At 52.6% G+C, this 13,614-nt stretch overlaps 1 protein-coding gene across 1 annotated transcript; it reads right to left on the bottom strand.

The window, feature by feature from the left end:
* Window positions 1–1,681: 1,681 nt before the first annotated feature.
* On the bottom strand, window positions 1,682–11,733 carry PAX4 (paired box 4). Its single transcript, XM_059073962.1, is given in 11 exon segments — window positions 1,682–1,750; window positions 1,752–1,805; window positions 2,137–2,295; window positions 2,580–2,635; window positions 3,041–3,110; window positions 3,465–3,547; window positions 3,736–3,861; window positions 4,459–4,534; window positions 4,861–5,076; window positions 5,360–5,490; window positions 11,709–11,733. Coding segments are annotated over 11 exon segments (1,065 nt in total).
* Between the last annotated feature and the right edge of the window lie 1,881 nt (window positions 11,734–13,614).

The following is a 13,614-nucleotide window of genomic DNA, read 5'->3' as shown; positions in this document are numbered from 1 at the left end:
CTCGGAATTTCATTCTAGAGGTGTGCTGTCCCATAGAACCTACCGTGCTGATGGAAATGTTCTATAAAATTTACTGTCCAATACAGAAACCCCGGGCACATGTGACTGCTGGACATTTGATTTGGAGCTAGTGTGACTGAGGAGCTGAATTATTCATTTTAATTTCATTTTAATTACACTTTAACAGCCACATGTGCTCGGTGGCTATTTACTGAGTCCCACAGCTCTAGAGTATTTGGTGATAAAGAGACTTCCGGAAGGACAACTTCTGCACTTGTACCTGTCACAGATGGGAGTAAACAAACATGCCCCCAGTGCCCCCCTACCCTGCTTTGCAGCATCATCATTCCATCCCCTGCTCTTCAAAAAGGAAAGAATTTGGAGGGATGAGCCCATGTCCCATTCCAAATATCTCCTCTTTCCCCCTTTCCCCCCATAGCCCTCTCTTTCCCTACATCCCAAGGCTTCCCAGGAGGAGCCTAGAGATTTCTCTGCAGGGAGACAAAATTGAGATGAGTTGGAACTTACAGCCAAGAAGAAGCAAGCAAACATGCCCCAGGAGTACATATAAAGGGATGAGCAGAATTTAAAAAGGGTCATTTCCACTCTGTGTGCTGTTGTGCAAAAAAAAAAAAAAAAAAATACATATGCAATTAAGGAGTTCATGTCTCTCTTCTTAGATTAAGAAATTATTATACATTTTCTTAGATGTGGTCATGGTGTTGTGGTTATGTAAGAAAATTTCCATTATTTTTGGAGATGCATGCTGGAGGACTCAGGGATGATGTGCCACGAGGTACTATCAGTGTGTGTATGTGTTATATGTGCATACATGTGGGTATATGAGCACCCAAACACCAAGATAAATACATATCTACATACATATGTAGATATATATATATATACACATAGATAAATACAAAGATTAGAGTGATAAGAGCTAGATACCTAGTTGTATAGACACATAAATATATTAGATGATAGCTAGATAGTTACATAGATAACTAAATTAGATAGATAGATAGATAGATGGCAAACTTATTTATTTATTTATTTTTTGGCTGTTCTGTGTCTTCATTGCTGCACGCGGGCTTTCTCTAGTTGCAGCGAGCAGGGGCTACTCTTCGTTGCGGTGCGCGGGCTTCTCGTTGCGGTGGCTTCTCTTGTCGCGGAGCACGGGCTCTAGGCGAGCGGGCTTCAGTAGTTGTGGCACTCAGGCTCAGTAGTTGTGGCTCGCGGGCTCTAGAGCACAGGCTCAGTAGTTGTGGCGCACGGGCTTAGCTGCTCCGCGGCATGTGGGATCTTCCCGGATCAGGGCTTGAACCCGTGTCCCCTGCATTGGCAGGTGGATTCTTAACCACTGCACCACCAGGGAAGCCCGATGGCAAACTTTATAATTGTTACATATAGGGGTGGGATTATGAGTGCTCATGAGAAAAACATGATGGACAACAGAACTACTGCTAATTTCAAAGACGTTTTTATCACTGCCAACTGGAAGCATCTTAAGGCCAGTGTGAGAAGTGGGTGGGCACGGCTTCTGCAATCAGGTGACACGTAAGAAGGGCAAGGTCCACAGATGAGGAGGAGACACAGGAAGGAGGAAGAAGCGATACTCTGCTTGGGCAGGCGGTATCAGATCCTCCCCATCGCATCTCCTTTCCACTCTGGACCGCCTCCCTCATCCCAGGCCTCGAAGTGGGGAGCCAGGCCAGAGCAAGACCTGATGGGTACCAAGGCTGATGATGGGGGCAGAGGAAGGAAGGGCAAGGATGGCAAAGCAGGAGTGGATCCAGGGAGCTCGGCTGTGGGGGTCAAGTAGCCTGTAAGGATGAAGAGAGGGTGAGCTTGGGCTTGCTGCTGCCCCCCCCCCTCAAAGTCACTGATGGGGAGAGGGGCGGACATTGGTTCTCTACACTGGATATACACACTTGAATCTCCATTCCAGCCCCTTTGCCTGCTAAGGCCGTCAAAGACAGTATAGACTCAGGGGTACTAGTCTCCCCAACTTTATGGGCCATGCAAAGAATGAGGAAAGCTGTATTGAGATTCCTTTGATGACCCCGACGGGGGATCCATGCCCTCCGGTGGGTCAAGGAGTCAGTTAGCCTTCCCTACACCCTGCAGGAGTGAGGCCTGGCCTGGATTCTTACCCCAGCAGGGCTTGAGACAGGCTTGTGGTGGATTGTCACTCAGACATCTGTCTGATACTGTCCCCCAGAACCGCGGATAGCTGGAGGGAGCCAAGGGTTCCAGGGCAGGTAGGACTGCTGTGGACACACTGCCGGGGGATTGCTAGAAAAAGCATGAGGAAACCCTCAGCTGCCAGGGATGCCTCCTGTTTAGCATGACTGGGACCCCAGGGCTGCACGACCCCACCCCACCCCCAGGGCTGTGTTCTGAACAACTTCAGAGGGAGCCATTCACATGGTAAACTCTGAGGATGGCACTTTCTGGAAACTGTACTGTGAGGGCCCAGGGGAGTCATGCATTCTAGCTCAGGCACCCACTGGGGATGGGACAAGCAGTGACCCCCTTCAGTCTTCCCAGTTCACACGCTCCTCCCTCTTCCTGGATACCTGTGCAGAGATGGTCCCAGGGGAGGCACTTGATACAGTCAGGTCCTGGGAAGCACCTGCAAGGTAAGGGTGGATGCACCAGAGGGAGGAACAGGGGTCTGGGGAGCAGGGAGTGGAGGTGAGAGGCAGGGAGGTTCTAGGAAAGGCAATGACTTCTGGGGGGTCGGGGGAGGAGATGGATGCTACAGCCCCAAACTGCCCTCCTTCCCAAGGCGGGGTCTTGGGAGACTGAGGAGGAAGGATTAAATCCCAGAGATGGTAAACTGGGGCCAGTGCAGCCCTGAAGAGCAGGGATTGTGTATGTCCAGCATCTAACACAGGGTCTGGTGCATGGGAGGTGCCGAGTAAATGTTTGCTGGTTGCATGCATGGATGGATGGATGGATGGATGGATGGATGGATGGGAAGGAAGGAAGGGAGGAAAGAAGGGTAGGTGAGTAGATGGATGGGCAGAGAAATCACCTGGAAACCGCATTTCCCCCTTGAGCTTCTCTTGTCGGCGCCATTTGGCTCTTCGGTTGGAAAACCAGATCTGAGGAGGGCAGAAACGATGCAGCTGGCTGTGCGCTCCAAGGCCCAGCACCCACCGCTCTCACCACGTGTTCCTGACCTAGACTTGGAGTGCAGCCCCTTCCTCAGCCCTGACATCCTCCCTTCCTGCTCTGGCCTGGGCTCTCTGTCCCCTTCGTTGGTGCTAAGGCGTGGAGCGGGGAGTGGAGGAGCAAGCTCAGCGGAAGTGCAACAAGGAGGGGCCTGCCTCATTCCCGCTCTGAACAAGCCCGTCTCTGCCTCTGGCCGCCTTCCCTACCTCACCGGAAGCCGCAGCTGCCCGGCCCGGACGCTCTGTCCTTACGGTTTGTGCACCTGTGTGGCAGAGCTCACTCACCCTCACCGTGTCTTCAGGCAGAGAGGTGGCAGCGGCCAGCTTCCCGCGGGCCATTGAGTCAGGGTACTGCCCACGCTGGAACTCTGCAGAGATAGAGGCTCACACAGCAAGGGCGCGGGGAGGGGAGCAAGGCCCCACTCCCCGCCTGTGCCAGCCCTGAACTGCCCTACTCCCCGACGCAGGGCCATCCACAGGCTCCAGCTCTCAGCCTTGGCCCGCAGGCCTCCGGGCCGTTGCCTCCGTGGCCCACCGTCCGCCCCAGCTCTGGCACCTTTCTCCAGCGCCTCAGCTTGGCCTGGGGAGAAGATCGTCCGATTGCGGTGGACTGTCCCTGGGTGGGGACCCCGGGGCGCCTCGGAGCCACTAGGCGGCGTTGGAGGAACTGGAGCCAAAACAGCTGCAAAGGGAGACGGTGGCTGGTGCGGGTCTGTGATGGTGATTCCTCTGGTCGAATGGAGTCCCCGCGTCCCTGGTGCTGTAGGCAGGGCACAGTGCAGGGTGAGAGCAGAGCCGCACCTCTGGGGCGCCCACAGTTGCTCGGGGGTCGCCGCAGGGGCACCGGGTGGGCGGGTTCGAAGCCAGGTGGGCGCATGCTTCGCGTGTGGGGGGAGACAGCCGCAAGGATGGGCCAGGCTTGCCTGATCCCACAGCACCTCAAAAATGCTCCGAGGAGCTGTGAACGAGGCAGGGGGAGGGTGTGGAAGGCCGAGTCTGTCTCCTTATCGGCAGATCCTGTGAAATTAGAGACCTAGGGAGCTGGGCTCTGTTCCAGGACCTGCCAACAACTAGCTGGTAACCTTGGGTAAGTTACTTCCCTTCCTCTGAGCCTCCATTTTCTCCTGCTAGGAGAGAATAAGACCCCCAGACCCCCTGTGAGGCCCACTTTATTATCTTGTTGTGAGGGTGATCCAAGAAAGAACAAGAAAGGAATCTGAGAACTGTAAAATGCTTAGGTTTGGCTCTGAACACCCCTGGAGGCAGCTCCAAAACCCACCTGGCAACCTGAGCTGTGCCCCGGGGAATCTCTGGTCCTCCTGTATCGCCCGCAGGACTCGGTTGATGGAGGAGACCTGAGGATGTGGGGCGATGAGTGGGGAAACGGTGCCCAGCCCAGGTTGCATCTCAGGATGTTTCCCCGGTATCCTTTCTCTCCTCTGTCCTGGCCCACACATCATTCCCAAGGGCAGCCTCCTTTCAGCCCCACTCTTTCTTCTTCTCACCTGTCTCACCACCACCGCTTTTCAGAAGAGAAACTTCTGGGTGAGAAGAGAGCCCAGGAGCCCCACCCCCCAGCCTGGGAGGCCCCACTGCCAAGTAAGAAGGGATCGTCTTCTCCCTCCCCAGACAACCAGTCTGGCAGCCGCAGTTCCGGTTCTGGGGAGGGGAGGGCACTTACACTGGGAGTCTTGTCCTGGGTGCAAAGCCCTTCAGCGCAGAGCTGGCGTTGGATCTCCCAGGCGAAGAGGGCAGGGCACTCACCCTTCAGCTGGGCGATTCGAGCCACCACAGGTGGTGTGGCCAGGCGCGGCTTGCTTCCCCCAATCCCCTTGGGCTCCAAGACACCTGTGCGGTAGTAACGCCCTAGGATCTTGCTCACACAGCCGTTAGATACCTGGGTCAGGTGAGAAGCAGGGACAGGTGAGGTATGATGGACAGAGGGTGAGTGTCCCTGGGACAGAAGGAAGCTACAAGGCAAAGTGAGACTGACTGAATCAGGCCCCAGAGTCGAGTCTAGCCTCACCTTTGGAACCCTGAAGCTCCCTATCCCAGCCCTCAAGGAAGCAGCCCAAGCCCCAAAGGCCCTCCGAGTCTGCAACAGCCCCAGACTTGCCTTAAAGGGGCCGCTTCTCCCTGCTTCTCGTACCCGTCACTGGGTGAAGGTTCCAGCACACTACCTTAAGGCTCCGTGAGATGTCACAGGGCCGCATCCCGCTGACGGCCAGCCGCACGATCTGCTGCCGGGTATCCAGGGGCAGGGGCCGACCGTTCACAAAGAGCCCCCCCAGCTGATTCACACTGCTGATCCCTGGGCAGGAGAAGGAGGGACCCGAAGTCTCCCCTCTCCCCAGCCCACCTGCAGCATGGAGGACCCTCCTGAGAGAGGGTTACTCAGGCCCCGCTAGCCTGGCTTCCCACCATAGAGAAAATCCTCTCTCCAGGGGACTGCTCCCCTTCTGCTCCCAGGGTCCCCCAAACATGCCACTTTCTTTGGGAGCTGGCTCATGGGTGAGTCTTTGCTCCTCGGCCACATGCGCTGGCCCTCATTATCTAAGGGAAGCAGGGTGGAGCGGGGAGAGAGTGAATGGAACGAGCTCCCCCCAGGACGCTGGCTGAGGGCACATGAAACCACGTGGATGGAAGCAGAGCCCGGAGCCATTCCCACCCTCTTATGCTACCCTGTTCTTCTCACTTCTCTGGGGCATCTTACCGTCCTGCAGCATGCTCCAGGCTGAGCCTCCTCACAGAAGGGCAGGAACTGGGAAAACTGGGGAGGGAAGTTCCTCCTGGGAGCTCCTTTTTGGTTCTTGAGGCTGGACCTACAATAATCGAGGTTTCCTTGGGCGGAATCTCTTGCTTAGAATGGCCTTGGGGTGTTTTGTGATAGAGGATAAAGTTTCTAAAGTTTGCCAGTAGATTGGCTACGAAAATTCAATTTCTCTTTACTAAACTTTTGAATTAAAACATCACAGAGCCAGCAGAGGACTGGATCTTTCTGGATGTCCTGATAAGGGCCTGGGAGGGTGGGAGGGCTCGCTTTCTCACATGTTCCATACAAGAGGTCAGGTAAAAATGGATGATGCTTTCCCGTTTCCAAATGGACCACTGTCGCCTCTGACCCCTCAAAAGCCTTATCAGCCACCAGGTGATACACTTGGGACCAAGTCCTGCCTCCTAAGCTCAGGATGCTATGCCCAGCCAGAGAGGGCACCAGGGACCAAAGATCTCCATCGCCCTGGTCTGAGGCTGGGGACCAGGTTCAAGGCTCTGCCTTTACTCTCATGCAGGTCCTGACATTATGTTCTCTAAACCACCAGCCAGAAAGCTTCCATCAGAGCACCTCATGGGAGGGTCTTGCTCTGGTTTTTTTATACTCTCCAAGAAGGTCTGGGGAAACACCAGGGCTCAGCTCTACCCCCAGGCATTGAGGCTTGAGTCCCACCCCCTGGAACGAGAGATGAAGAAGCCTGAAGTCCTGGTTTCTCCCGGAAGACATCTCTCTTGACAGCTTCTAACCCTCTGGGGTTGCAGCTCCCTGTTAACTCTGGAGAGGTCTAGATCTCATACTTTCAGAGATCAAGTCTCTGGGACCAGACACTCATTCTTGCAACTACCGTTTACCAAAGGCATGTCAAAGGGAGAGAGGGGGAAGCAGGAGAGAGCTGTCTCTGACCTGTATAGAAGCCAGTGTGAGCACGAGAGAGTCTCTTGGCAGCCCAGGACACAGGTCGTGGGCCACCATGTCCGTCTTGCTTTTATCTGCTAGTAATGGGAGTTGAAGTCACCTCCTTTCATGCCTGGACCCCTGGCAGGGCTGGAGGTCACCCCAGAGAATAGCTAATGCATAGAACTTTCCTGTAATAACCATGCCATCTTGGCTCAGTTAACTAATCTGCAATTATTTACTGAATAAGGCATTAATCATGAGCACATAGCTGGTTGTTCAAGATGAAGGGAGTAAAAAGAACAGGGACAAGGTTTTTGCCCTCCGAGAGATTACAGTGCAACCAGGGAGAGGGGACTAGCACCGGGGAAAGAACAATGAACTCACAAAGACTATGGCAGCCAGAGTGACTTGGTAAATTTCAGGAGATAAATCAGCTTTTACTCACTCCTCTCTAGACAGTTAAAGTCACATTCCCCTGCATGCTCTCAGCTTTTCAGGAAGGAAAGAAGAGGTTTCTCCAAAAAGAAAACTGAGGCAGACATTGGGGTTCCCACAAATCAGGGGCCACCCAGGGAGTAAAGCTCAAGGAGGTTTAGAAGCCAGTCCCTCCTCAGAAGCTGCAATTTCCAGCTTCTAATCCTGAGGCTCTCTTTCTCTGCCTCCTCCCCTGCTGCCTCCAAAGCAACAGAGAGAGGAAAGTCAATCTGGGGATGTAAAGGCTATGCCAGGATAGCGGGGGCAGGTGGGAGCTCAGAAAATCAACCAAACCCTGAATCCTTGATAGGACTGTGTCCCCCCTGAGTGATCAGAGCTCAGAGGAGCTGTGGGGTCTCAGGTTCAATATCCAAACCGAAATCATCTCCAAACCTAAAATCACCCCAACTCAAAACAGAAAGCCACCCCCGGTCACCGCACCACACCACACATTTCCAACATTCATATTAACTTGTCTGATGAAAGAACTGGTCCTCACAAGGTGGGAGAGCAGGAGAGGGGGCTGAAGGGGCAGGAGGGTGGTGATTGCAAAGACAAAGGACGAGAGAGGTTGGCTTGGCCACACAAAGACATGGAACCAGCATGAGAGGTGAAGCAGACAATGAGCCTGCGGTAAGCTACCTGTTTGGTGGGGGGGGGGGTCTCAGTCTCCTGACCTGGGCTCCTGAGACCCCTGCAGTCTCCAGGGATGGTGGTGGTCTGGTCCTGCTAACAGCCTCCACTCTGCTCCTGCTTCAGTCCTGCCAGGGGGTCCAAGCCACAGAAAGCCCGTGCTCAGGAGCAGAGGGCAGCCTTCTGGGAGCAGCCAGTGATGTCACAGGCCATGAGCAGAGGAGAGGAGGAGGAGGGAGGTGTGCATGGGGCTGGCGACACCGGCCCTGAGCAGGGCCAGCCACAGCCAGTGACCCAGTGTGTCCTTCCACCGCAAGTCCTCAGAGCCCACCTTGCGCCTGCCTGCCACCCCGAAGCAGGTACAGAGCCCTCACGCAGGCCCCCTGGCTCCTGAGCACACCCACGCGGGGGCCAGTACTCCTGAAGGGAATGGGGGATAAGGAGGCTGGGCGATCTCAGACTGCGTCTCCGAGGCTTTGAAGGCACAGAAGCCCAAACATGCATTCCAGAACCACAGACACAGCTTCCAGCCAGAATGAACTTCTGGGTCAATTCCTGGGTCCTACGTGTATTGCTATAAAAGGTCAATGGGTATATAGACCAACACCTAAATAGTGGCCAAGTTGGCTCATGGACCTCTGAGAGGATGCGGTGTGCACCGAGAGAGTATCACATAACACCAGTTCTTCCCAAGAGTGTCCTCACCAATCCTTCAGTTGGCTCCTTGACTGAGGTGACGCCCAGGATGAGTTCTTGCCTGGAAACTGGGGGATCCTGGACTTTAGAACACTGACAACAGGAGCGATGGAGGGAATGAGCCTCTGAAGGGAGTTAGGTTGCACGTGGGGTGTTTATCCATTTCTCGATTTATCAGGCTCAATTCTACGAGGGATTTGGTGCTTTTAGACTCTGAGTTATGGATGACACTCCTGTTCCCACAGAGAATACCACAGGTTATCTGGATTGTTGTTCAGGTGGCGGGGGGGGGGTGGTAGCTGGAAGGGAAATGAAGCCCCCAGTGCATGGAAGCTTTGTAGCCACCATGGTCTCGGGCAGACCCCTTGTAAAGGAGCCGGCATGGAAAGCTCTTTGGGTGCATCGCATACCTTGGAGTCTGTGAAACCCTCTCAGAAGTCAGGCTGAAAGTAAGCAGGGTGTGGTGCTCTAACACTAGACCCAGGGAAGAATAGGTTTCAATGGTAAATGCTTTGCTTTGGGGGGCAGGGGTGTTGATGTTGTATGTTCAGCTTGATCCTAGGATTGGGAACTCTTATTCTCAAAGCAGGGCCAAATATATCACAGAAGTGGGTTTTCTACCTTACCCTGACATGTACTGCCCTTCTCTTCCAGCCTCCTGCAGCATCCTCAGACTAGCCTGGAGCCCTCGGGGACAGGGCAGACTGCAGCAGGCGGTTTCAGCACCAGGGGCAGGACAGCACACGCTCTAGTGGCTGTAGAGGCCATTCACTCCCAGGGCAGCTGGGACCGCTGGTCCCTCTACTCAGCCATGCCTGGGTGAGAGGAGTTCCCAAGGAAGGCATGTGGTAGCTCTAATCTTAGTCTTCCTTTCCTACCTCATCCCTTCCTCTTAATTTGCCCCTGCATCTGGGGGCCAAAGGCTCCATGTCCAGACCCACTATTCCCATAGACAGCTGTGTGAGGGTGGAGATAGGGGTGTCAGGGGGAGAAGGGACAAGACCTGGCAGATGGTGGTGGCAGCGATTTCCCCCATAAACTACCTTCTCCCCCCGCCTTTACAACACACTCTTGGGTCTGAACAAACAGAGGCTTTCGACCCAGAGGTGATGGGGGGAGGGAAAAGAGAGGAAGGGCCGTGGCAGGGGGGCCTAGCCAGCCCAGAGGCTCAGCCACTCAGCTCTCTGCCCAGTGCACCAGACTGTTTGAGGAGCAAATATCTGCCTCCACAGTCTGACTCTCTCAACCTACCCCCCACCCCAACCCCAGGCTTGGGGCTAATTGCCCCTCATTCACTGGGCCCAGGCCCCAGGCTGCTGCCAGCCCCTGCCATCTGCTCTCAATTATACATTAACTCAGAGGTCTTGCCACCCGCCAGCCAGCCTGTGCGCCCCTCTCCAGTCTGCCCATGGCCATTCCTGCGTGTCCCTGGCCCTGTTGTAGAGCCCTGACTTCTGGCTTCTTCTGTCCTTGGGAGCCCCTGGTGTAAAGCCCTGTAGCTATGGGAAAAGATCTGTCCTCAGGAGAGGCCGCTGGAGTTCCCCTGCCCTCCTCAAGGGGCCAGCAGACAAGACAAGCCCGTGCGTAAAGCTGGAGAGGGCAGGGCGCAGCCAGAACAGAGACCAACGGCTTCGCTCTGACACCTCACCCCGGCCTTTGGACACTCACTGGGGGTGGAAAGGCCAGTTCCAGGCTGTTTCCACCCCTCCCTGTGGCACCTCCCTGTAGGCTGTGGGGTTCTGGCTCTCATCTTTCCTTTCTCCAGCGAGCCCCATCTCCTGCCAGCCCTCAGCTTTCCAGAGCGCACTGGCCACCTCGCCAAAACCACTCGCTGGCAGCAGGTGCCTCCGAGTTTAAAGTCATAGTAGCTTCCTGGCTACAAAAACGTGGGGGTATCTTCAAGTTCCTTGAATATTCCTAAGCTTGGTGCTAAATCTGTAACTGCCCGCACCGCCAACCCTACTCTCCCAGCCCAGACCCCACTATAACACTTGCAAATCGCAACGCTTTTCCGCTTGGCGTCTGAAACGCTGGCTACTCAGCTCCCTCCCTCTGAATGTGCCACAGAGAGAGTGAAGAGCACTTCCTCCCAACTGCGGACACAGAAAATGTCCCTCTCTTCCCTCTTTTTCAACACGGGCCCCTAACCTCTGAGCTCAACCCTCCCCTTGTTTCTCCTAGGACCAGGCTTTCCCGGGAGGGGTGGGGAGTCTTTCATTCCCCTAGACAACCACCAGCAGAGCTGGGGAGTTCAGGGGTTAGAGCCAAGGGCTCCAGGAGGCCAGGTGAGGAAGAGCCCAGCCCAGAGCTGCCAGGTCTGGCACTGTGCACCTCAGACCTCAGTGGCCCATCACTTGTGGAGAGTGCGTCCTTGGGTCCGAATGAACATCATACCTGCCCGAGGGGAAGGGGCTGCATCCTGACTGGGGTTTTCAGACCCGCCTGGTGACCCAAAGTTCCATTTATTCCTTGGGGACAGCTAGCTCTGCGCTCTGCAAATCTTCCCCACTCCATCCCGCCCAACTTTGCATGAGGTGGAGGATCTGGGGAGGAAGATAGCATTCCATTTTTTAAACACATTTTATTTTAATAGGCTTTATATTTTAGGACAGTCTTAGATTTACAGAGAAATTTCAAAGATAATACAGAGAGTTCCCATACACCCTATACCCAGTTTCCCCTATTATGAACATCTTACATTAGTATTTGTTATAATTAATGAACCAATATGGATATGCTATTAATAACTAAAGTCCATACCTTATTCAGATTTTCTCCATTCTGCCCTAAAGTCCTCTTTCTGTTCCAAGACTCCATCCAGGACGCTACATTTAGTCACCAGGTATTCTGAGGCTCCTCTTGGCTGTGACAGTTTCTCAGATTTTTCTTGTTTTTGATAACTTATAAAATTTTGAGCAGTTGTAGAACATCCCTTAGTTTGGATTTGTCTGATGTTTTTCTCACGATTAGACTGGGCTTATGGGTTTTGAAGAAGAAGACCGAAAAAGGTAAAGTGCAGTCCTCCTCATTTCACATCACATGTCAACATGACTTACCTCTGTTGGTGTTGACCTTGATCATCCGGTTGAGGTAGTGTTTACTGGGTTTCCCCACCAAAGTTAATCTTTTTCCCTCTTTTCCATACGGTACTTTTCTGAAGGAAGTCCTCTGTACAACTCACACTTAAGGAGTGGGGAGTTATGTTTCACCTGCTTGAGAGTGAAGTACCTACATTGATTTTGGATTTCTTCTGTTCAGGAGATTTTTTACTTCTCTCACACTTATTTGTTCAGTAATGTATGTCTGTCAATATGGACTACAGATACTTATTTTATTCTTTGGAATATTATTATCCAATATACTACTTTTTTTGTTGTTCAAATTGTTCTAGCTTTGGCCATTGGGAGCTCCTTCAGTTGCCTCCTGTGTCCCTTTGACATACCCCCATTTTCATGGGGCTCAGTTTTTGTTTTGTGTGTGTCTGTGTGTGTTTGAGTATCTCCTTATTTATCTTGTATATTTCCTGCCCCAGGCCTAGAATCAGCCATTTGTCCAAGAGGCTCTGGTACCTTTTGTTGGAGAATGGTATGAAAAACAAAAGATCTGGGCACTAGGTATGCTTGCTGCTACTGGGGTTTCAGTGCTTCTGGGTTCTTTCAGCTGACAGAGAAAAGAAATATACATGAGTGTACTAATCCATGTATATAGACATATCTATAAATAGTTCCATATGTAACCATTTGTATCGGTATTAAACTAAACATGAGTTCATACTGATGTCTCCAACTCCAATCCATTATCTCATGGATCATTTTGGTTTCCTCCCTTGCTTACCTGTGAAGTCTGTACAATACGTAAGTACAGTTTATTTTACCTTTAGTCTTACAGACTCCACTCATTTCCAAAGTTACTTAAATCAAGTAACTTGATTTTCCCCACTCCCGTCCCTGAAGCTGTTTCATACATTTCTAATGCACTTAGATTATTTAGTCGTATTCTGCAATTCATTTTAGGATTCCCTGACCTCTAGGTAGTTTTTTTTTTGGTTTTTTGTTTGTTTGTTTTTTTTTTGCGGTACGCAGGCCTCTCACTGTTGTGGCCTCTCCCGTTGCGGAGCACAGGCTCCAGACGCGCAGGCTCAGCGGCCATGGCTCACGGGCCCAGCCGCTCCGCAGCATGTGGGATCTTCCCAGACTGGGGCACGAACCCGTGTGCCCTGCATCGGCAGGTGGACTCTCAACCACTGCGCCACGAGGGAAGCCTGCCTCTATGCTTTTTGAAGGTTGTGGGCTAGGAAGAACTTGGTCTCACATCTTAGAGAAGAGCAGGTTGGAAATCTAACTGCCTTGCAATTCCATGGGTAGTAACTCCCAGGAAGAGAAGCCATCCTAATCCTTCCAAGGGAATTCAAACACCAAGCTCAAAAGGTCTAAAGTCACAGTTGAAATGCACTGACTTCCTCATGTTTGCCCCTAAATCTGGGAATCCAGAGTTCAGGAGAGACATTCCTCTTAATGACCTTGTCCTGGCCACAGGGGCCAGATGGGAGTGGGAACACTTATGCTTGTTTGGCAGCACAGCGAGAAAGGGGGAGAGCCATGGCTTCAAGCATTTGGTTTGGAGGCGAGGTGTGTGATGGGGAGAACAGAGCGAGTGGGGTACTCCTCTGTACAGCTTGGTTCCAAATGAGTTGGTGGGATTAGGCTGCTTGAAGAATAAAGTGTTTTACCCTTCTAGGGCCTCAGAATTTTGACTTTATCATTTGGTTTGCAATGAAGACTTTCTAAGTTCTGGGAGTAGGAGAATGTTCCAGGGTTAGATCCTCTCATTTTGGATCAGATTAACATTGAAATGACTACAATCCCAAAAGATGACTTGAGGGCAGACAAACGAAATGATGTCACAGTACCTCCAGGAATTGTTGCTATTAATGTGAAAGGCAAAATAATAAAGCTCCTAGAA

This window comes from Kogia breviceps, chromosome 9 (genome assembly GCF_026419965.1).
Source record: "Kogia breviceps isolate mKogBre1 chromosome 9, mKogBre1 haplotype 1, whole genome shotgun sequence".
NCBI lineage: Eukaryota > Metazoa > Chordata > Mammalia > Artiodactyla > Physeteridae > Kogia > Kogia breviceps.
The sequence above is the reverse complement of the archived record's forward strand: the minus strand, read 5'-3'. Positions and strand labels throughout refer to the sequence as shown.